Source organism: Nerophis ophidion, linkage group LG01 (assembly GCF_033978795.1).
Source record: "Nerophis ophidion isolate RoL-2023_Sa linkage group LG01, RoL_Noph_v1.0, whole genome shotgun sequence".
NCBI lineage: Eukaryota > Metazoa > Chordata > Actinopteri > Syngnathiformes > Syngnathidae > Nerophis > Nerophis ophidion.
Genome location: NC_084611.1, coordinates 73,444,814 through 73,464,358, shown reverse-complemented (window position 1 = coordinate 73,464,358; position 19,545 = coordinate 73,444,814). Strand labels below are relative to the sequence as shown.

At 38.7% G+C, this 19,545-nt stretch overlaps 1 protein-coding gene across 3 annotated transcripts in view; it reads left to right on the top strand.

Moving 5' to 3' along the window:
• The window catches only part of zgc:174863 (uncharacterized protein LOC100136852 homolog), a 57,838-nt gene extending 38,573 nt beyond the window's left edge, over positions 1-19,265 (top strand). Inside the window, exons 6-8 of one of the 3 annotated variants that reach the window (XM_061910890.1) lie at positions 6,213-6,257; positions 6,360-6,417; positions 6,512-14,121. In XM_061910890.1, coding sequence (XP_061766874.1) covers positions 6,213-6,257; positions 6,360-6,412 — 98 coding nt within the window. In that variant the 3' untranslated portion in view covers positions 6,413-6,417; positions 6,512-14,121. Of the gene's footprint in view, positions 1-2,418; positions 2,438-6,212; positions 6,258-6,359; positions 6,418-6,511; positions 14,122-18,767 lie in introns of those variants that run through there. The other 2 variants (XM_061910885.1, XM_061910897.1) reach the window with 2 other exon arrangements.
• The last annotated feature ends 280 nt before the right edge of the window (positions 19,266-19,545 follow it).

Genomic DNA, 19,545 nt, shown 5'->3' with positions numbered 1-19,545 from the left:
CGGATTACGTCATAGTCTGTGACTTCCGGTAGAGGCAGGGCTTTTCTGTTAGCGACCAAAAGTTGCGAACTTTATCGTGGATGTTCTCTACTAAATCCTTTCAGCAAAAATATGGCAATATCGCGAAATGATCAAGTATGACACATAGAAGGGACCTGCTATCCCTGTTTAAATAAGAAAATCTCATTTCAGTAGGCCTTTAAATATGATTAACAAGTCAGTCAGAATCTGTGATCTCTTCTCCTTTGCCGAGAAAATCCATCCACCTCATCCTAAAATGCTGATTAGTGCTCAGGCAGAGGTGGGTAGTAATCAGGGCTGGAACTTACGCTGACAAATACGCTAACATACAGTAGTTCCCACACGGCCAGTGTAAGAGAGAGCACGCAAGATATATTTTTTATTACTGCAAACATGTTAAAAGCACCATTTTATTGTTGATTTGTATTTATTAAAAACATGAAGGATTTGGCAAGCAAAATGTTTTTGTTTATTTCAACTATAAACCCTAATATACCTGTTACAATATTGTAACAATTATACTTTTAAATATACTTTATATCAGGGGTGTCAAACTTGTTTTCACTGAGAGCCACATCGCAGTTATGGCTGCCCCTTTTTTACAGTAAAATTCTGGTGACTGGGCGGACAGTTTTTTAGTCTAAAACAGGGGTCACCGACGCGGTGCCCGCGGGCACCATGTAGCCCGTAAGGACCAGATGAGTAGCCCGCTGGCCTGTTCTAAAAATAGCTCAAATAGCAGCACTTACCAGTGAGCTGCCTCTTTTTTTTACATTTTATTTATTTACTAGCAAGCTGGTCTCGCTTTGCTCAACATTTTTAATTCTAAGAGAGACACAACTCAAATAGAATTTGAAAATCCAGGAAAATAATTTAAAGACTTGGTCTTCACTTGTTTGAATAAATTCATTTATTTTTTTACTTTGCTTCTTATAACTTTCAGAAAGACAATTTTAGAGAAAAAATACAACCTTAAAAATGATTTTAGGATTTTTAAACACATATACCTTTTTACCTTTTAAATTCCTTCCTCTTTTTTCTTGACAATTTAAATCAATGTTCAAGTAATTTTTTTAAATTATTATTGTAAAGAATAATAAATACATTTTAATTTAATTCTTCATTTTTGCTTCTGTTTTTTCGACGAAGAATATTTGTGAAATATTTCTTCAAACTTATTATGATTAAAATTCCCCAAAAATATTCTAGAAAATCTAGAAAATCTGTTGAATCAAATTTAAATCTTATTTCAAAGTCTTTTGAATTTCTTTTGAATTTTTTGTTCTGGAAAATGTAGAAGAAATAATGATTTGTCTTTGTTAGAAATATAGCTTGGTCCAATTTGTTATATATTATAACAAAGTGCAGATTGGATTTGTCATCAAAATTCTAAAATTAATCTTAATCAGGAAGAATTACTAATGATGTTCCATAAATTCTTTTTTTTATTTTTTTCAAAAAGATTCAAATTACCTACTTCGGTTGAATTTTGAATTTTAAAGAGTCGAAATTGAAGATAAACTATGTTTAAAAATTGTATTTAATTTTTTTTCGTGTTTTCTCCTCTTTTTAACCTTTCAATTAAGTGTTTTTTTCATCATTTATTCACTACAAAAAACCTTCCGTAGAAGGAAAAAAAATGTACGACGGAATGACAGAAAGAAATACCCATTTTTTGTATATTTATATATATATATATATATATATATATATACATATATATATATATATATATATTTATTTATTTATTAGAGGTAAATTGAGCAAATTGGCCATTTCTGGCAATTTATTTAAGTGTGTATAAAACTGGTAGCCCTTCGCATTAATCAGTACCCAAGAAGTAGCTCTTGGTTTCAAAAAGGTTGGTGACCCCTGGTCTAAAATCTATGGTTGTTGTTTTTGCAATGCTATAAATGGGAAAACGGTACCATTTTTTAAAAATGGTGCATTTCTGGCGACCAAGCAGCCAGTTGTTTTTCTTTACTTCAAAATCTATTGTAATTTTTACGACGTACAATTTAATGGACAACTTGAATTTTGAGCATTGAATAAAAATACTGTATATGCAATTGCATGCAATACATGTATTTGTTTTCTGCCAAAAATAAAAGAACAAATACATTTAGTAATATTACAAAGCTTTCGTGGGCCACATAAATTGACCTGGCATCCAGGCCTTGTGTTTGACATCTGAGCTCGATATAGTTTTTAACTCAAACTGTTTGATGAAGCCACCCTTATTTTGATCACTCTTTTCTGTTGTTTAGAAACATGATTGTAAGAATGCTAACTGTGTTCTGAGCTGTAACCTAAACTTTAAAATGATATTGATATAATACTTACACATGATCTTAGAGTTTTAACAGGATACACAACTTCCTCTTATCAACCGATAAGAGGAAGTTGTATTGCATTTTTCCAGGGTTGACCCATACCTTTGGAAGGACTTGTTTGGCCACAGATGACAGCGCATGATGTAGCTATTATTTTTGATGATTCGTAAGTAAACATTAACAATCCCTTATCTGACGTCATGTCGCTTTTTTACAGTGGTGGAATGGAGTCAAACGTCACTAGTGCTTAAGTTGGATTGGTTAAACAGAGTTATGTGACCCAGCCCGCTAGAAGAAGTTTCTCTAATGAGCCAAATGAATATGTATTTACAAGCAATTATAATAATGATGCTATAAATATATATATAGGGATCGGAATGAAACTCAGTGTAACGGAGTACAAGTAGTGTTTCTTCTATACAGAAAACACTCAAGTAAAAAAACCTATGTTGCATTAAAACAACTCTGACAAGTGCAATTTATCCAAAAAGTTATTTTTTCTGGACTCTAGAGCTGCAACCAATACATTTTTAGGAAAAATATTTTTCCATGTGATTGCCGCACCTGATGATAAGCTGCAGATATATATGTTGTAAAATGAGTCATTTACAGTGGGGCAAAAAGTATTTAGTTAGCCACCGATTGTGCAAGTTCTCCCACTTAAAATGATGACAGAGGTCTGTAATTTTCATCATAGGTACACTTCAACTGTGAGAGACAGAATGTGAACAAAAAATCCAGGAATTCACATTGTAGGAATTTTAAAGAATTTATTTGTAAATTATGGTGGAAAATAAGTATTTTGTCAACCATTCAAAGCTCTCACATATGGAAGGAGGTTTTGGCTCAAAATCTCACGATACATGGCCCCCATCATTCTTTCCTTAACACGGATCAATCGTCCTGTCCCCTTAGCAGAAAAACAGCCCCAAAGCATGATGTTTCCACCCCCATGCTTCACAGTAGGTATGGTGTTCTTGGGATACGACTCAGTATTCTTCTTCCTCCAAACACGACGAGTTGAGTTTATACCAAAATGGATACAAGGATAATACAGCAGAGGATTGGGAGAATATCATGTGGTCAGATGAAACCAAAATAGAACTTTTTGGTATAAACTCAACTTGTCGTGTTTGGAGGAAGAAGAATACCGAGTTGCATCCCAAGAACACCATACTTACTGTGAAGCATTGGGGTGGAAACATCATGCTTTGAGGCTGTTTTTCTGCTAAGGGGACAGGACGATTGTCATCATTTTAAGTGGGAGTACTTGCACAGTCGGTGACTGACTAAATACTTTTTTGACCCACTGTACGCAGAAAGATACTGTAAAAGTGTATTTACATACCTGAATTGTTTCTACATGGTGCCTGTAACACGGCACTAAAACAGAAGTCATCATCATGGACCCACTAGCTGCAGAAGTTAGCTCTCCAATAAGCTAAAGAGACTCAATAATCTTGACACGTTGGTGAGTTTACTGCGGGATTTGTAGAACTTTAACAATACAAAAATAATGCCATTTTGAGTTAATAATACTAACACAAACACTCATACACGTTTCAGCATATTAGCTAATGCAAACGATGCTAGCGTCATGATATTACGATAGCATGTACAAATAAGCATGAAAACAGTCCTACAGAAATCAGACATGGAACGGTTTTGTAAATATAGTTTTATTAATATTGTAAAACTTACAACCATTGCTTGGAGTGATGACTAAAGAATCAATATGAGTAGAAGGCTATGGATGGCTTAAAGGCCTACTGAAATGAGATTTTCTTATTTAAACGGGGATAGAAGGTCCATTCTATGTGTCATACTTGATCATTTCGCGATATTGCCATATTTCTGCTGAAAGGATTTAGTAGAGAAAATCGACGATAAAGTTTGCCACTTTTGGTACTTCCTGAAAAAGCCTCGCCTTTACCGGAAGTCGCAGAGAATGACGTCGCAAGTGTGGGGGCTCCTCACATATTCACATTGATTTTAACGGGAGCCTCCAACAAAAAGTGCTATTCGGACCGAGAAAACGACAATTTCCACATTAATTTGAGCGAGGATGAAAGATTTGTGTTTGAGGATATTGATAGCGATGGACTAGAAAAAAAAAAAAAAGAGTTAAAAAAAAAAACGCGATAGCATTGGGACGTATTCCGATGTTTTTAAACGCATTTACTAGGATAATTCTGGGAAATCCCCTATCTTTCTATTGTGTTGCTATTGTTTTAGTGAGTTTAATATTACCTGATAGTCGGAGGGGTTTGTCCACGGGTGTCTTGACGCCATGTCTTACGGGTGTCGACGGCAGCTGTACGGACGACACAAGCTCAGCTGATATCCGGTAAGTGGCGACTTTTTAACCACAATTTTCTCACCGAAACCTGCTGGTTGACATTCGGTCGGGATCCATGTCTGTTTGACCGCGCTCTGATCCATAGTAAAGTTTCACCTCCAGGAATTTTAAACAAGGAATCACCATGTGTTTGTGTGGCTAAAGGCTAAAACTTCCCAACTCTATCTTTCTACTGTGACTTCTCCAATATTAATTGAACACATTGCAAAAGATTCAGCAACACAAATTGTTGGATTAATTGTAAATAAGTGATCTCATTTTTATTCAGATATGATTGTTTTGCGCATTGTGTAGACAAGTATAAATGAAACTTGGCTTAGATTGAACTTAGGTTGACCTCCCCACTTAAAGGAGGAATTTGCGAATGGCCCAGAGCAATGCAAGAAGTTGCTAATCTTTTTATTGCTATGTATTTGCCTGTGTTTAGTTATTAGCACAGGGGTTAGGTATCCCACACAGCTGTAAATCCCGCTCCCTGATCGAAGCTGTGTGTGCGTGCTTGTACTGAAAGGGCTTCCATAAATGAATTAAAAAGGCGAGGAGACTGGAGAAAGTTCAGAGTAAATTAGGAGCCTGTAACTGACCACTTGCTCCAGTTTCTCTCCTCGTACGTGAAAAGCAATCACTGGTTTGTCTTCTATTCTCTATTTTGGTGTCTTTATAATGTCTCATGGTATTCGACCCTGACACAGATTTCCAAAATACTGTGTAAATATGCAGTTAAAACGGACGACTTTTAGCTGCGTGTGTGTGCAGCGCTCATACTTCCTAAAAACGCGTGACGTCCTGCGTACACGTCATCATTACACGACGTTTCCAAGACGAAACTACCGGGAAATTTAAAATTGTAATTTAGTAAACTAAAAAAGCCGTATTGGCATGTGTTGCAATGTTAATATTTCATCATTGATGTATAAACTATCAGACTGTGTGGTGGGTAGTAGTGGGTTTCAGTAGGCCTTTAAAGATTGAAAAGAAAGAGAAAAAAAAAGCACTAACAATAAATGGAATGGACACTGGAGCACCTGCAGTAAGTAAACTTGTCCAAAATATAGCGCCATAGCACAAACAATTAAACACCTTCTCATTGTATTTACTTGTTGTTTTTTGGAGAACTCTTCATTATGGCTGTCAGCAAAAAATAGAATAAAATCATAAAATTGGCCGCACCGTCTTATAAGCCTCAGGGTTCAAAGTGTAGGAAAAAAAAGTAGCGGCTTATTGTCCAGAATTCACGGTAAATAAAAGTATGGGAGTACATGTAGCGCATTACTAAGACATACTTTTGACTTGTTCCAATGGGCTCTCGATGGATTATCTCGGCAAAGGAAAAGTGTTGATTTGTCAATGAACGTTTAGTGTACACAGAAAGGGGATGCGGGTCTATTCTACCCTGGTCCGGTTGATTGGTGTGCTCAGATGATACTGTGGAGTATGTTTGTGGAGTGAGTCTTTACCACGTACTGCCTCCACTAATGTTTTTGTGATGTGTGTTTTAGTTCAAGGGTTCCGCAGATATCGAAAAAAAGACGATGCAGAGCAAGGTAAACCTTTGCACATTGAACTCTTTCTGGCCTAAAACACACGCACACACACACACACACACACACACACTTTTCTTATATGCTTTGTGTTATTCCATCAAGGTAATTCTGAAGAACAAGTTACCATTGACCCAGAATACGAAGAGAACTCCTGAGTGAGGTATTTTTTCCTGAAATACTATTACTATTTTTAGTAACTGAGCGTGATTATAAGGCTCCTAATTTCTCTCCATGTCTCTGTCCTTATCTGTTAGGAAATGGTGTGTACCACGTGACTTACACCAACCCTAACACCAGGAATGAGCAGAAATTATTTGTAATAATGTGATTGATTAACTGAGCCGTGAGAAACACTAACAGAGGACTAATCAAAACTATTGAGGAAGTATTAAGAAAAGACACTAATGGTGCTATAAAAGCTTTCTATTGGACGAGGTAATATGATAATATTTTAGGACTTTGACTTGAATAGGTCCTGCAGATATTCACTAATGGCCACTAAAGGTGCGCAACCGCATGGATTTTGGCTGTGTTGTATTCTACCCTTTTGATTCAAGTCCGTCACTGTGCGCCTTCATCCAAAATGCGTGCTTTGGATGGAGCAAGCCTTAAAGTACCATTAGAGCAGTGGTTCTTAACCTTGTTGGAGGTACCAAACCCCGTTAGTTTCATACGCGCATTCACCGAACCCTTCTTAGTGAAAAATAGATATATTTTTTTTAATTCAAGACAAAGTTAGGTGTTTTTGGTAACAATTTAGTATGGAGAACATATTCTAAGTAACAAAGACTTAATTTAAAGGTTTTTCGACACTAGGGGAACATGTTCTAAGTAACAAAGACTTAATTTGGAGTTATTTGGTTAGGGTTAGGGTTTAGGGTTAGAGGGTTAGGGTTATAATGAGGCCGTGCCGAATAAGGCATTAATAAGTACTTAATGATGACTAGTTAAGAGCCAATATGTTACTAATTTGCATGTTAATAAGTCACTAATTAATGGTGAATATGTTCCCCATACCTAAGTGTTACCATGTTTTTTTTACGGGTGCACAAAATGAACCGTGTGTGAACATCACTTTGTTCAAAGAACAAAACCAACACGGTGCATAAACTCACAACAAATTACACACCTGCAAATCAGTGTCACTTCTGCTGTTGCCGTATCCGTAATACGCCGATAAGAAGTTTTTATTGAGACGATGAGTCGGGTGTGTTTTGACCTCTGCCGAACCCCTGAGGCTAACTCACCGAACCCCTAGGGTTCGATCGAACCCAGGTTAAGAACCACTGCATTAGAGTTTAAAAACAAGTTCACTTTATTTGTTTATTTTATTTTTATCGTATCCATTAAACCATATCCAATTGTATTTGCAATCCGAGAAGTATGAGAAGACACCGTTCAAACATCACAAAATGCCACACATTCAGTCGGACATTGTGAATATTCCGCTACGAACACCTTCGGTAATTTCCATAGTTTCTACGGCACGAGAGTAACATTTCTAGACTCTGACCATGTTGTCAGATCAGTTGTACTGAAAATATGCAAACATGTAAATGCAATCTGGTATTTATCATTTACAATCCTTATGTAAACCAAGAACACATGTTTAGCTTTTTTTATGCATTCAAAATCGTAAATAAATAGCTAACTACTGAGTCAACAGATCGAGGGTCCTCTGTTGCGTTATACTCTCTCTCTAAAAAAATAGAAACCGCCAACAATACTCCATTTATGTGTCGTCAACCACTCATTTTGATGATCAATGAACTATGTGACTACTTATTAGAAAATACATATAAAATATATTGTTTAGTTATTGATTCCATTGATTTTTTGACAGTTAATATGAAACACCCACCCTTCCCTCCACAAGCATACACGCACACACACACAAAAACACACAAACAACAGCTTCACAAATATTTCTACGAAACAGAACTTTTAACATCACAATTAACATCAGGTCGATTAAAATAATATGTTAAACAAAGTTTGATCTACAGATTAATATTCCCATCCAGCCCGGAAGAAGAAGCTATTGTAGCTTGCATACACACACTACATCACCATGGCGTAACACGTACGTGACAAGCACTGCCTGGATTGATACGGCCTTTTCAAATGTATGAAAGTTATAATTTTCTTTGATTTTAATGACATTCACGAGTGTTAATACATTTTCCAACGACCCAAAAAAGACATCATGGCAAAGTCCGCCTCTTAAGTAATGAGCTCACCTTCATTCCAGACGTACACACTTTTGCCTCACTTACGGTCGGTCCCTGTCGGCGTGTCCCTCGGCTGGGTGTGAGAATTTGAAAGAAAGGAACATGCATAATTATAAGCGCGGAAAATAAGGCCATCTATATGCATCATATCCCGGTGGGACCCAGAAAAACAAACATTTTGAGTGCCAACTGAATAAGTTTTGGTCCCATCATTGTTTACATTTTGATGAGAGTAACAATACATTTATATATCAAACAAACAATGCAGTTTGTAGCTCTATTCGCCTATATTTTTGTATTCCATCCTTGTCGTAAAATTGGACATGGAAAAAATCATTGCTCTAATGTGAAATGTTCTTCATTTTGGTAATATGTAAATGTAGTGTCACTTTTTGTATTAATTGAAATATGAATAACGCCTGCATGAAGCGTTTTTTCCTCACATGCCTTTCTGCAACTTCATGCATTTGGCGTTTTCACTACAGAGGGGCCCGAGGCCCACTTAAATATTAACAGAAAATTCACAATATTACTCTTGTATTTAATCATATTCAATAAACATTAAGCTAGGTCAGGCTGATTAAAAAATAAAAAGTACGAACCAAATATACAGCATAAGAAGGGAGTCATAAATAACGGAGGAAAAGTCAATTGACATACAATTATGTTGTGCTAAAATAAAATAACTAAATTATGTTTCTTAAATAAACTGCCAATAAATTAAAGTGCAAATGAAAAAACAGCTTCACCTCTTTAGTCATCATTTTTGCGGTTAAGAATCGTCTCTGACTTAAGCGCCAGACTTCTTCTCTTTGTTTGATATTGTCATTACTGCCACAAGTGGTAGAAAAGTGTATTTCAACTGATTACCACTGCGGCCCATACGTCCCACAGCTGAAAAACTGATATTTTATCGCGGCCCTCTCATACAATGGCAGAGCCGAGTATAGAGAGAGTATGGCCAACTCGCTTTCAAAGCTGGTAGCAGCCAAATGGCGCCCTGGAGTCACGTGAGGGCCTTTTGACCCATCATTTAGGAGATTCTCTGGCCGTAATCCTTCTGATTGGTCAAAAGCACCCCATGTGACTACAGGGATGCCATTTTACTGCCAATTTTTAAACCAAGTTGGCTATGCTCTCTCTATACATGACTCTGAACAACGGGCCCCGGCCATATGTTAAAGAAACACTGCTGTAGTGCATTACTACAAATGCAATCCTTTGTCTCAGAAGGTTAAAATAGTTCCTTAGGTTAAAAGGCACCGATGGCGATTTTAATCTACATTGATTGATTGATTGAAACTTTTATTAGTAGATTGCACAGTTCAGTACATATTCCGTACAATTGACCACTAAATGGTAACGGTGGAAGTTTTCTGCGTCTCTCCCGGGCTTTTTCGGCCAACAGTACCACACAGGCTCAGGATGCAGGTTTGACACCGTATTTATTTTCTTACAACAATTAATTTCCGTTCAGTCTTTCCAGCTGTCTCTTCTCTCGTTCGTGTCTTTCGCTCGTCTCTCTCTGGGTCGCTCTCGTCGTCTTCGTGGTCTTTGTTGTCCCATGTTTCCTCTCCTACTTCTGCCACGATTGCTCCGCCTTCTCCCCTTTTATGCTGCAGCAGAAGATGCAGGGATTGAGATCAGGTGTGTCGTTTACGCACCTGACTCGGATTGCTGCATGCCCGCCTCTCCGTTTCGCTGCATGCTCCGCCTCCTGGCCGCCATCTCGGTTAGGACCGCTGTCTGTCCTACCTTGCTGTCGGCTCGTCGGCTCCGTCTCTCCACAGTAACACCCGAATAAGTTTTTCAACTTGTTTAAGTCGGGGTCAATGTTAATCAATTCATGGTAATTTACATTTGCAACACTTCCTTGTGGTGTAGGTCAGTGGTTCTCTAACTTTTTCTTTTACCACCACAGAAAATACTTGGCTCTCCAAGTAACAATAAAATACAGTATTGTAGCAGGCCTAAGTATTTATTAACTAGGTTTTATTTAACAAGTATTTTTAATATTTGGCCACGGTGACATTGCACACCGTTTGAATAAAAGAAAACCAAACACTATACTTTAATGAAGTGATTCTTTGGTGTTCCACTAGATGGCGTTTACGAATCACTGGTCTCGATAATATGTATTGGATTTGCTTTGGTGTAAATGTCGCTCCACTGTCACTTTTATAAACCACGTTTTGAGTGGCTTACAACGTAAATGAAACCATGCCCGACCCTCTTCGAAAGTGTCCATTTTTTAAAAATGTACACGTTTGTGTACGTTTGGAAGATGATTGTCGCCGCTTCTTTTTTTCCAGACAGGCTCCAAAAAAACACCCTCCACGAACATTATGTGGACTCACTCGGTCCTGACATTAAGTACGCCTGCACGCTGGCTAAGGGCAGCATTGAAAATGGTTTGTACAATTTTGACCAAAGAACCACAGATGACACGTTATGTAAACCCCAAGGAAGTGTTTTTAGTGTAGAGCAACAATCATTTTATGACACCATTAAAGGCAAATAATTAGATTAGATTAGATAGTCCGTCTGGAGAGTTCCGAGACCGAACAGGATCGCTGACGGGTTTGCCGGCTTCCAGCGCCCCTTATAAAAAAGATGAGATACAGGTAAACAAGGGAGTGGGAGGTGGGTGGGGGGGAGAAAAAAATAGAAGATTAAAATAAAATTAAAAAATGGGTCTTAGCCTGGGCCCTGGAGAGGAGGTGCAGACTGAGGCCAAGGGGAAAAAAACAACTCATAGCCATAGAACACATCCCTCTTACATGTGTGTAAGAGGGAAACATCAAACAACTACTGCACACGCAATGCGGTAAAAACATGTTAACAGTTTCAGACCCTGACCTTTGTGCCAAAACAAGGTAATGAACACCTCGTACACGGCTGGATGATTACTTTGCAACATTGTAAAATATTCATGCAGCTACTTTAATCTCCGACTTGCCTGTATGACTATGTTTTTGTTGTTGCCGTGCAGCAGGACATCAACAAGGAAAAGTACCTTCCATGTAAGGACCGGTGAACAAGTTAGGACATAAATCATGGTCCCAATAAGGAAAACCATTGCATCTAATAGAGAATGTCTCATTTGCACCCCAGGTGGTGAAATGATCAAAGTTAGGGTGGTCCCAAAAAGGAGGGATTTTTCAAATTGACAGTGTGTCGGTTTTAAAAGTGCTCCCCCTCTGGTCAACATATGAAATAACAAGTGTGTGTGAAAATTTGAAGTGCTCCCCCTCTGGCCAACATATGTAATAAGTGTGTGTAAGAAATTGAAATGCATACTGTGATAACATTAAGTAAATAATGAAGATTAAAACAACAATTAACAACAACATTTTCCTATTAGTATCACTATGATTATTAAAGAACCATTTGGATAAACTGATGTTGTTGTTGTGCTGGGACTCTTCACCCGTGAGCGTACTCCAGTTAGGGAATAAGGACACCGTTTTTACGCTTCAACTTCTTCTTTATATGTAACTTTTAGCAGCAGCTAAGTGCACTCTCACATACACACTGTTTAACACACTGACTCAAGGACCCCGAGAAGTAAACATAGCTGCTCGGTAAACTGCCGGACTCCATCAGACTCAACTTAAAGGTGCATGACTACATTAATAGCTTGTTATGTCAACAATAATATAGTCAATTATATTCAACAATGAACATATAAAATAGGGAACTTTATCCTCTATCTTAATCACTGACAAAGGGAATTTATAACAATAATCATGAACTGAAAGATTACCTTTTTTTATTTTTCCATAGTTTGTATATATAGTTAATGTTGTAAATACAAACCTTTACATATCTAAAAAGGGTGGTCCTAAAGAGGTATGCATTTTTTGGAGGTCTCAAGAAGATAAGAAATACAAGAGTGTGTGTGCGTGTATTTGTGTGTATATGTGTTCTTGTATTCCTACCCTTTTTGATACATCAACAAGGAAAAGTACCTTCCATATGAGGACCGGTGAATAAGTTAGGACTCATTGATTGATTAACGTGGACCCCGACCTAAACAAGTTAAAAAACTTATTCGGGTGTTACCATTTAGTGGTCAATTGTACGGAATATGTACTGAACTGTGCAATTTACTAATAAAAGTATCAATCAATTTAAAAAAAATCATGGTCCCAATAGGGAAAACCATTGCATCTAATAGAAAGCCAAATACTAGAGTCCGTGAACATTGCTCCAAAGTCTGGATTTTTTTAATTTATTTTACTTGCACACAAAAGTAAATAAACATTGACAGGTGCAAAGGCAGCAATATATGATAAAACAAGACGACAGCTAAAAAAGGACTTCCCTATTCATCCCCGAAAAAAAAACGCCAGGGTGAACAGCTGATTTTACGACTTCCGGTGCTGATGTAAGGCAACCCGCGTTCCATTTGTGACCATAGGATGAACAAATACACTACGGTACTAAGACTATAGTGGCCATTAACAGTTAGCTTCCACAGCTGGGTTGCCCAAAGTGCGGCACAGGGGGCCATCTGTGGTCCCTGACTCATTTGCCATCGGCCCTAAGCATATTACAAAAAATAGAGATCTCATTTGCACCCCTGGTGGTGAAATATTTTATCACAACATTGCCAATTGCCAGTGACATTTTTTTAATAAAATGATGACTTTTGTCATAACTTTGCCAAGCGAAGTTCCCTTTATTATTATAATATTGCCAACATTTTACAGTTTTCTTATAAAATTGTGACTTTTGTCGCGTAAAATGACGACTCTTTTCATAAAATCTCCAAAATGTTAAGCTTTTCTTGTTAAAATGCGACTGTTTGTGAGTAAAATTCCAACTTTTATCATAATATCGCTAACATGTTCAGTTTTTCTTGTAACACTCTGACTTGCGTCGAGTAACATTACGACTTTTATTATAATACTGCCAAACTTTTTCTTGAGATTTTCCTACAAATTTTTCACAACAAACTTTTTTATATTTGCATAGTATATATATATATATATAGAGTTTTATGGAGGTCTCAAGAAGATAAAAAAAATACAAAAATGTGTGTGTGTGTGTGTGTGCATCTGTGTGTTTCCACATTCCACATAACTCAAACATCCCTCTCGTGAACAATCAGGATAAAAAACAGACCAACACAAATATCCCTCTCAGTGTTTCTCACATTCCTGTCTTTTTGTGAATATATTCAAGCTCAGCGTCCTGTGACTTATGTGTAGCACCACTTGGAATGAACTCAATATAAACACTTACTTTGTGCCGCGCAACTATCAAGTCCCAAGCTATTTAAGGCTGACTTACAAAGGCAGTGCGTGCGTGCTTGTGTGCACAGAACATTTTACCAGCATTAGAAAAAGTACACACTTCCTCAATCAGGCACATTATTAATTAAATAGAACAACATAATTTTCAGTTTTGTTTTTCATGTGTTCATAGAAATGTGTCATGTGTCTGTATGAGATTGACATGATTATTTCTGTCGCTTTATAATAAGATTTTTGATTTTTTTATATATATAGATATATATATACACTGCACAGCAATGCAACATTTGTGATAACTGGAAAATGTGTGATTTTATTTGTACAATTGAAACATAATTAATAAATAATGTACCCAAAATATATAATACAAAATGCTGACCTTTATTTATTCATCTTTGTACTTACTGTGTTCCTGGGAATAGAAACTCGGGTTTTGAGTCCAGGCTCTTAAGAGAAACCCAGCGACTCACGCCTGACATCTTTTGGACAAATACCACAATTACCTGTGCTTTGGAAATGAACTCAGGCAGGGGTGTCCAAACTTTTTTCACTGGAAAATCATAGCGAGTGGGGGTTATTTTTCATTTTCAGAACCAATTTAACATTTTTAATTTACCTTTAGGGTTCCCCTCAACTTTGGACCCGGGGATCTGAAAGGGTCTAAGTCAGGGGTTGGTAACACAAAATGTTGAAAGAGCCATATTGGAGCAAAAATATAAAAACAAATCCGCCTGGAGCCGCAAAAAATTAAAAGCCATATTACATACAGATAGTGTGTCATGAGATATAAATTTAATTAAGAGGACTTAAAGGAAACTAAATGAGCTCAAATATAGCTACAAATAAGGCATAATGATGCAATGTGTACGTACAGCTAGCCTAAATAGCATGTTAGCATCGATTAGCTTACAGTCGTGCAGTCACCAAATATGTCTGATTAGCAGCACTCCACACAAGTCAAAAACATCAACAAAACTCACCTTTGTGCATTTATGCACAACGTTGAAAATTTGGTGGACGAAATGAGACAGAAAAAGAAGTGGCATAAAACACGTCTTGGAAAGTCAGACAAAGTTATACCTGTAAACAAACTACGGTGCGTTCAAGGACCGCCAAAATTAGTAGGACAAAACGGCGCTCACCAAATACTCGAATCAGTGAAGCATATTTAATATAAACAGTGTGATTTATAGCAATTAGGATGGTTTGTGTTTGTCCTGCTCCAGAAAACATATTTAAACAAAAAATATGTTTTTTTTCCCCACATCTTTTTCCATTTTCATATATTTTTTGAAAAAGCTCCAGAGAGCCACTAGGGGCGGCGCTAAAGAGCCGCATGCGGCTCCAGAGCCGCGGGTTGCCGACCCCCGGTCTTAGTCATAAACATCCATCCTCATCCATGATCTACGACTTGTCCTCTCGGGGTCGCGGGGGGTGCTGGAGCCTATCCCAGCTGCAACCGGGCGGAAGGCGGGGCCCACCCTGGACAAGTCGGCACCTCATCACAGGGCCAACACAGATAGACAGACAACATTCACACTCACATTCACACACTAAGGGCCAATTTAGTGTTGCCAATCAACCTATCCCCAGGTGCATGTTTTTGGAGGTGGGAACCCGTGCATTCACGGGGAGAACTTGCACACACATTTTAAAAATAAGTCCTAAATACATTAGATTTTTTTAAAAATTCAATTCTTAAATCTCTAGATCAACTTCAGGTGTATCTGTCGATATAGAGTATTTTTTTATTTTATTTGTTTATGCCTTTTTTTGTCAAAACCCATTTTTTTTATGCCAAAAACTCAAAATATGTAATACAGTATTCTCCCCAAAATGTTCAAACTGGAATATTTGATATGTGTAGCCTTGAAAGGGTCAATAATTCATAACATCATTGATTTTAGTCCACTTTTATTTTTCCCACTAATATTATTGGGTATCCAAAAGGGCTCCACTCATCCATCCATACATCCATTTACTTCCGCTTATCCCAGGTCGGGTCGCGGGGGCAGCAGCCTAAGCAGAGAAGCCCAGACTTCCCTCTCCCCAACCACTTCATCCAGCTCTTTCCGGGGGATCCTGAGGCGCTCCCAGGCCAGCCGGGAGACATAGTCTTCCCAACGTGTCCTGGGTCTTCCCCGTGGCCTCCTACTGGTTGGACGTGCCCTAAACACCTCCCTAGGGAGGCGTTCGGGTGCCCAAACTACCTCATCTGGCCCCTCTCGATGTGGAGGAGCAGCAGCTTTACATTGAGCTCCTCCCGGATGACAGAGCTTGTCACCCTATCTCTACGAGAGAGCCCCACCACCCGGCGGAGGAAACTAATTTCAGCCACTTGTACCCGTGATCTTGTCTTTTTGGTCATAATCCAAAGCTCCTGACCAAAGGTGAGGATGGGAACGTAGATGGACAGGTAAATTCAGAGCTTTGCCTTCCGGCTCAGCTCCTTCTTCACCACAACAGATCGATACAGTGTCCGCATTACTGAAGACGCCGCACCGATCTCACGATCCACTCTTCCCTCAATTGTGAACCAGACTTCGAGGTACTTGAACTCCTCCACTTGGAGCAGGGTCTCCTCCCCAACCTGGAGAAGGCTCCACTCATAAAAGTGATAAAAATAAGAGATACATTTTTAAAAATTTTTTTACTTTCAACGCTCAAGTCTTTATACACATTTTAGCTTAAATTTCCATCCATTCATCCATTTTCTACCGCTTGTCCCTTTCAGGGTCTCAGGGGGTGCGAGAGCCTATCTCAGCTGCCTTCGGGCGGTAGTCGGGGTAACCCCTTGACAAGTCGCCCCCCAAAATTTTTTTTTATGGTTTAATGCCCTTTTGTCAAAGAAAACTTTTTTAAATGGCAAACACTAAATAAGAAATATTTATACTTGGAAATATTTTAAAGTGGATGTTTTGATGTAAAGTAATTGGAGCCTTTAATTGGTCAGTAATTTATAACAACAATGATTTTGGCAGATGTAAATAAATAGATTACTGTACAGATAAATAAATTGCACTTTTGCATATGCATCCACGTTTATGGATGTATGTTATATTGTCTTTATATTGCTGCGACTAAATCCGTTTTTTTTTTTTTTGGATGGGGATGACTTTTTGCGATTCATAATATTCAACATTTACGTACAAGCAAAGAAATAATAACAAAACAAGTACAAACACAGTACAAAACAGCATCAGGGGGTTGTAAACTCAATAAAGCAACTACAATTATATATATATATATATATATATATATATATATATATATATATATATATATATATATATATGTGTCTTGATTGGATTATTCAGAGAATAGTGCTCGATACCGTGGTAGAGCGCAATATGTAGGTGTGGGAAAAATCACAAGACTACTTCGTCTCTACAGAACTGTTTCATGAGGGGTTCCCTCAATCATCAGGAGATTTTAAGGGAAGCATTCACATACAATGGTTTATATAGGGCACAGAGTGGGTGGGTACAGGCAGGCGTAGGGTGTGGTGATTGGCTCATGTGTTACCTAGGAGGTGTTTCCATCTGTGGCGGCATGTTGAAATGATTTCACTGCGCTTGTTGAGGGATGATAGATCTGGATGATATATAATAAACAGTTTCTCTTTTAAGCATAGGTTGCATCTTTTATTACCACTGTTGCAAGGTGTGCTGGATGCAAGAATTTGCCATGTTATTGAATATTCAACATTATTGTCTTTGAGGTTCCAAATGTGCTTGCTGAGTTCTGTAGAATTCCGCAAAATCTGGTTTCTAAAGGAGGCGTTGTGATTATTCCATCTTGTTTTGATTGCTCCTTCGGTTAATCCTACGTACGTGTCGGATGTGTTAATGTCCTTACGTGTTGCCTTTGCTTGGTAAACGACTGATGTCTGTAAGCACCCTCCGTTGAGAGGGCAATCAGGTTTCTTGCGACAGTTACATTCCTTATTGGTTTCAGAGTCGTTTAGTCTGGGGGTAGGCAGTCCTTTTGCAATTGCTTTGTTGTGGTTTGAAATGATTTGTTGCATGTTATTCATACAGCTGTATCTCAATTTAATGTAGTTCTTGTTGAATATTTTTCTTAGGGTGTTGCCTTTGGGGAAGTGTTTGTCGATCAGTGAGGAACTTGTGGCCGATGTTGGTTGAGACGTTTTTGCTGAATGGCGTATTGTACCAGATGATGTTGTTTCGTTTTCTGCTCTTTTTTGGTTGGTTTCCTGGCGTGGGTTCATAGGTGAGGGTGAAGTTGTATCCGCTTTCATCAAGTGCTTTCTGGTACGGGGGGGTTGCTTGGTCGAATTCAGCTTTACTAGATGACAGCATCGATAGTCTTTTATTAATCCCGGTAGGTATTCCTTTCGTGGTGGTGGGTGGGTGGTTGCTGTCATGGTGCACGTATTGGAGTGTTGTGTTGGGTTTCGTGAATGGTTGGTAGCTGTTATTTCTCAGGTTGAAAGTGACGTCGAGGAAGTTGACGGTTTGCTTGTTGGCTTCAATCGTGATCCGTAGGCCGTTTTCTTTGAAGATTTGGCATGTGCGTTTCTTGGTGTTCTCGCTGCTCCTTGGCGAGGCGCGGCACACTGCTAGTCCGTCATCACGGTAAATACCAAGGTTCAGGTTGAGGCTAGCAAGCTGGGAGAGGAGGAAACTCCCAACGAGTTCGCACGTTTCTGCTCCGTCAAAACTCCCCATAGTAACGTCAAATGTTGAATTGTTCTTTTTTTGCCATGGTGTACTGTTGTGGATGAGACGGAAACACCTCCTAGGTAACTTATGAGCCAATCACCACACCCTACGCCTGCCTGTACCCACCCACTCTGTGCCCTATATAAACCATTGTATGTGAATGCTTCCATTAAAATCTCCTGATGATTGAGGGAACCCCTCATGAAACAGTTCTGTAGAGACGAAGTAGTCTTGTGATTTTTCCCACACCTACATGTATATATATATATATATATATATATATATATATATATATATATATATATATATATTTTATTTATTTATTGTGGAGAGGCGGGGCAGGACACGCTTTGGCCCTGCTCAAGATGGCGGCCAGGAGGCGGAGGATGCGGCGGAGCAGAGAGGCGGGGCTTGCTGGGAGCGACGCCGCCACAATCTAAATCAGGTGCGTGGCACACACACCAGCTCAAAATCTGCCTATCTCCTCTCAGTGTATAAAAGGGGAGAAGGAGGAAAGATCAGGGAGGAGTTGGAGTGAAAAGAGCCACAGAGCAACGATCAGACAGCGAGCCACAGAGCGACAGAGAGCCGAACACAGCGATGAAGACACTGCCGACTGAAAAGAAGACCGGAGCAAGCAGCGGAGGAGGAGCTGAAAGAGCGACCGACCAACACTGCCGCTTATATTTGAAAAAATAAAGCGTCAAAACTGTGCAAAGCGATGTCCTTCCTGAGTGGTCCACACAACCCACACGATGACGGCAAAAGTCGCTCACATGGCTTAACCATGAGATGTTCCAAAACGAAGTAATAAAACAAAATAAGTTTTAATATTTGTCTTTTGGTTTATGCTTTCTATGTGATTTTGGTGTGGTTCCTGTATGTTTTGATCATTTTCATGGTCAAAATCGCGGAAATTCCATGTTTCCTGATCAAAACAATGCAGCAGATAATAAGTGAGGCAGACACAGGCGGTGCCTCCACAGCTACACACAGTGTGTATTGGGCGTGTGCGTGCGAGGGGGGGGGGGGGCGCATGCTTGTTTCCACGTGGAAAAGGCAGGTCTTGAGGCAGCAAGTACCTTTGCCTCAAGGTAGGGGGCGATATATT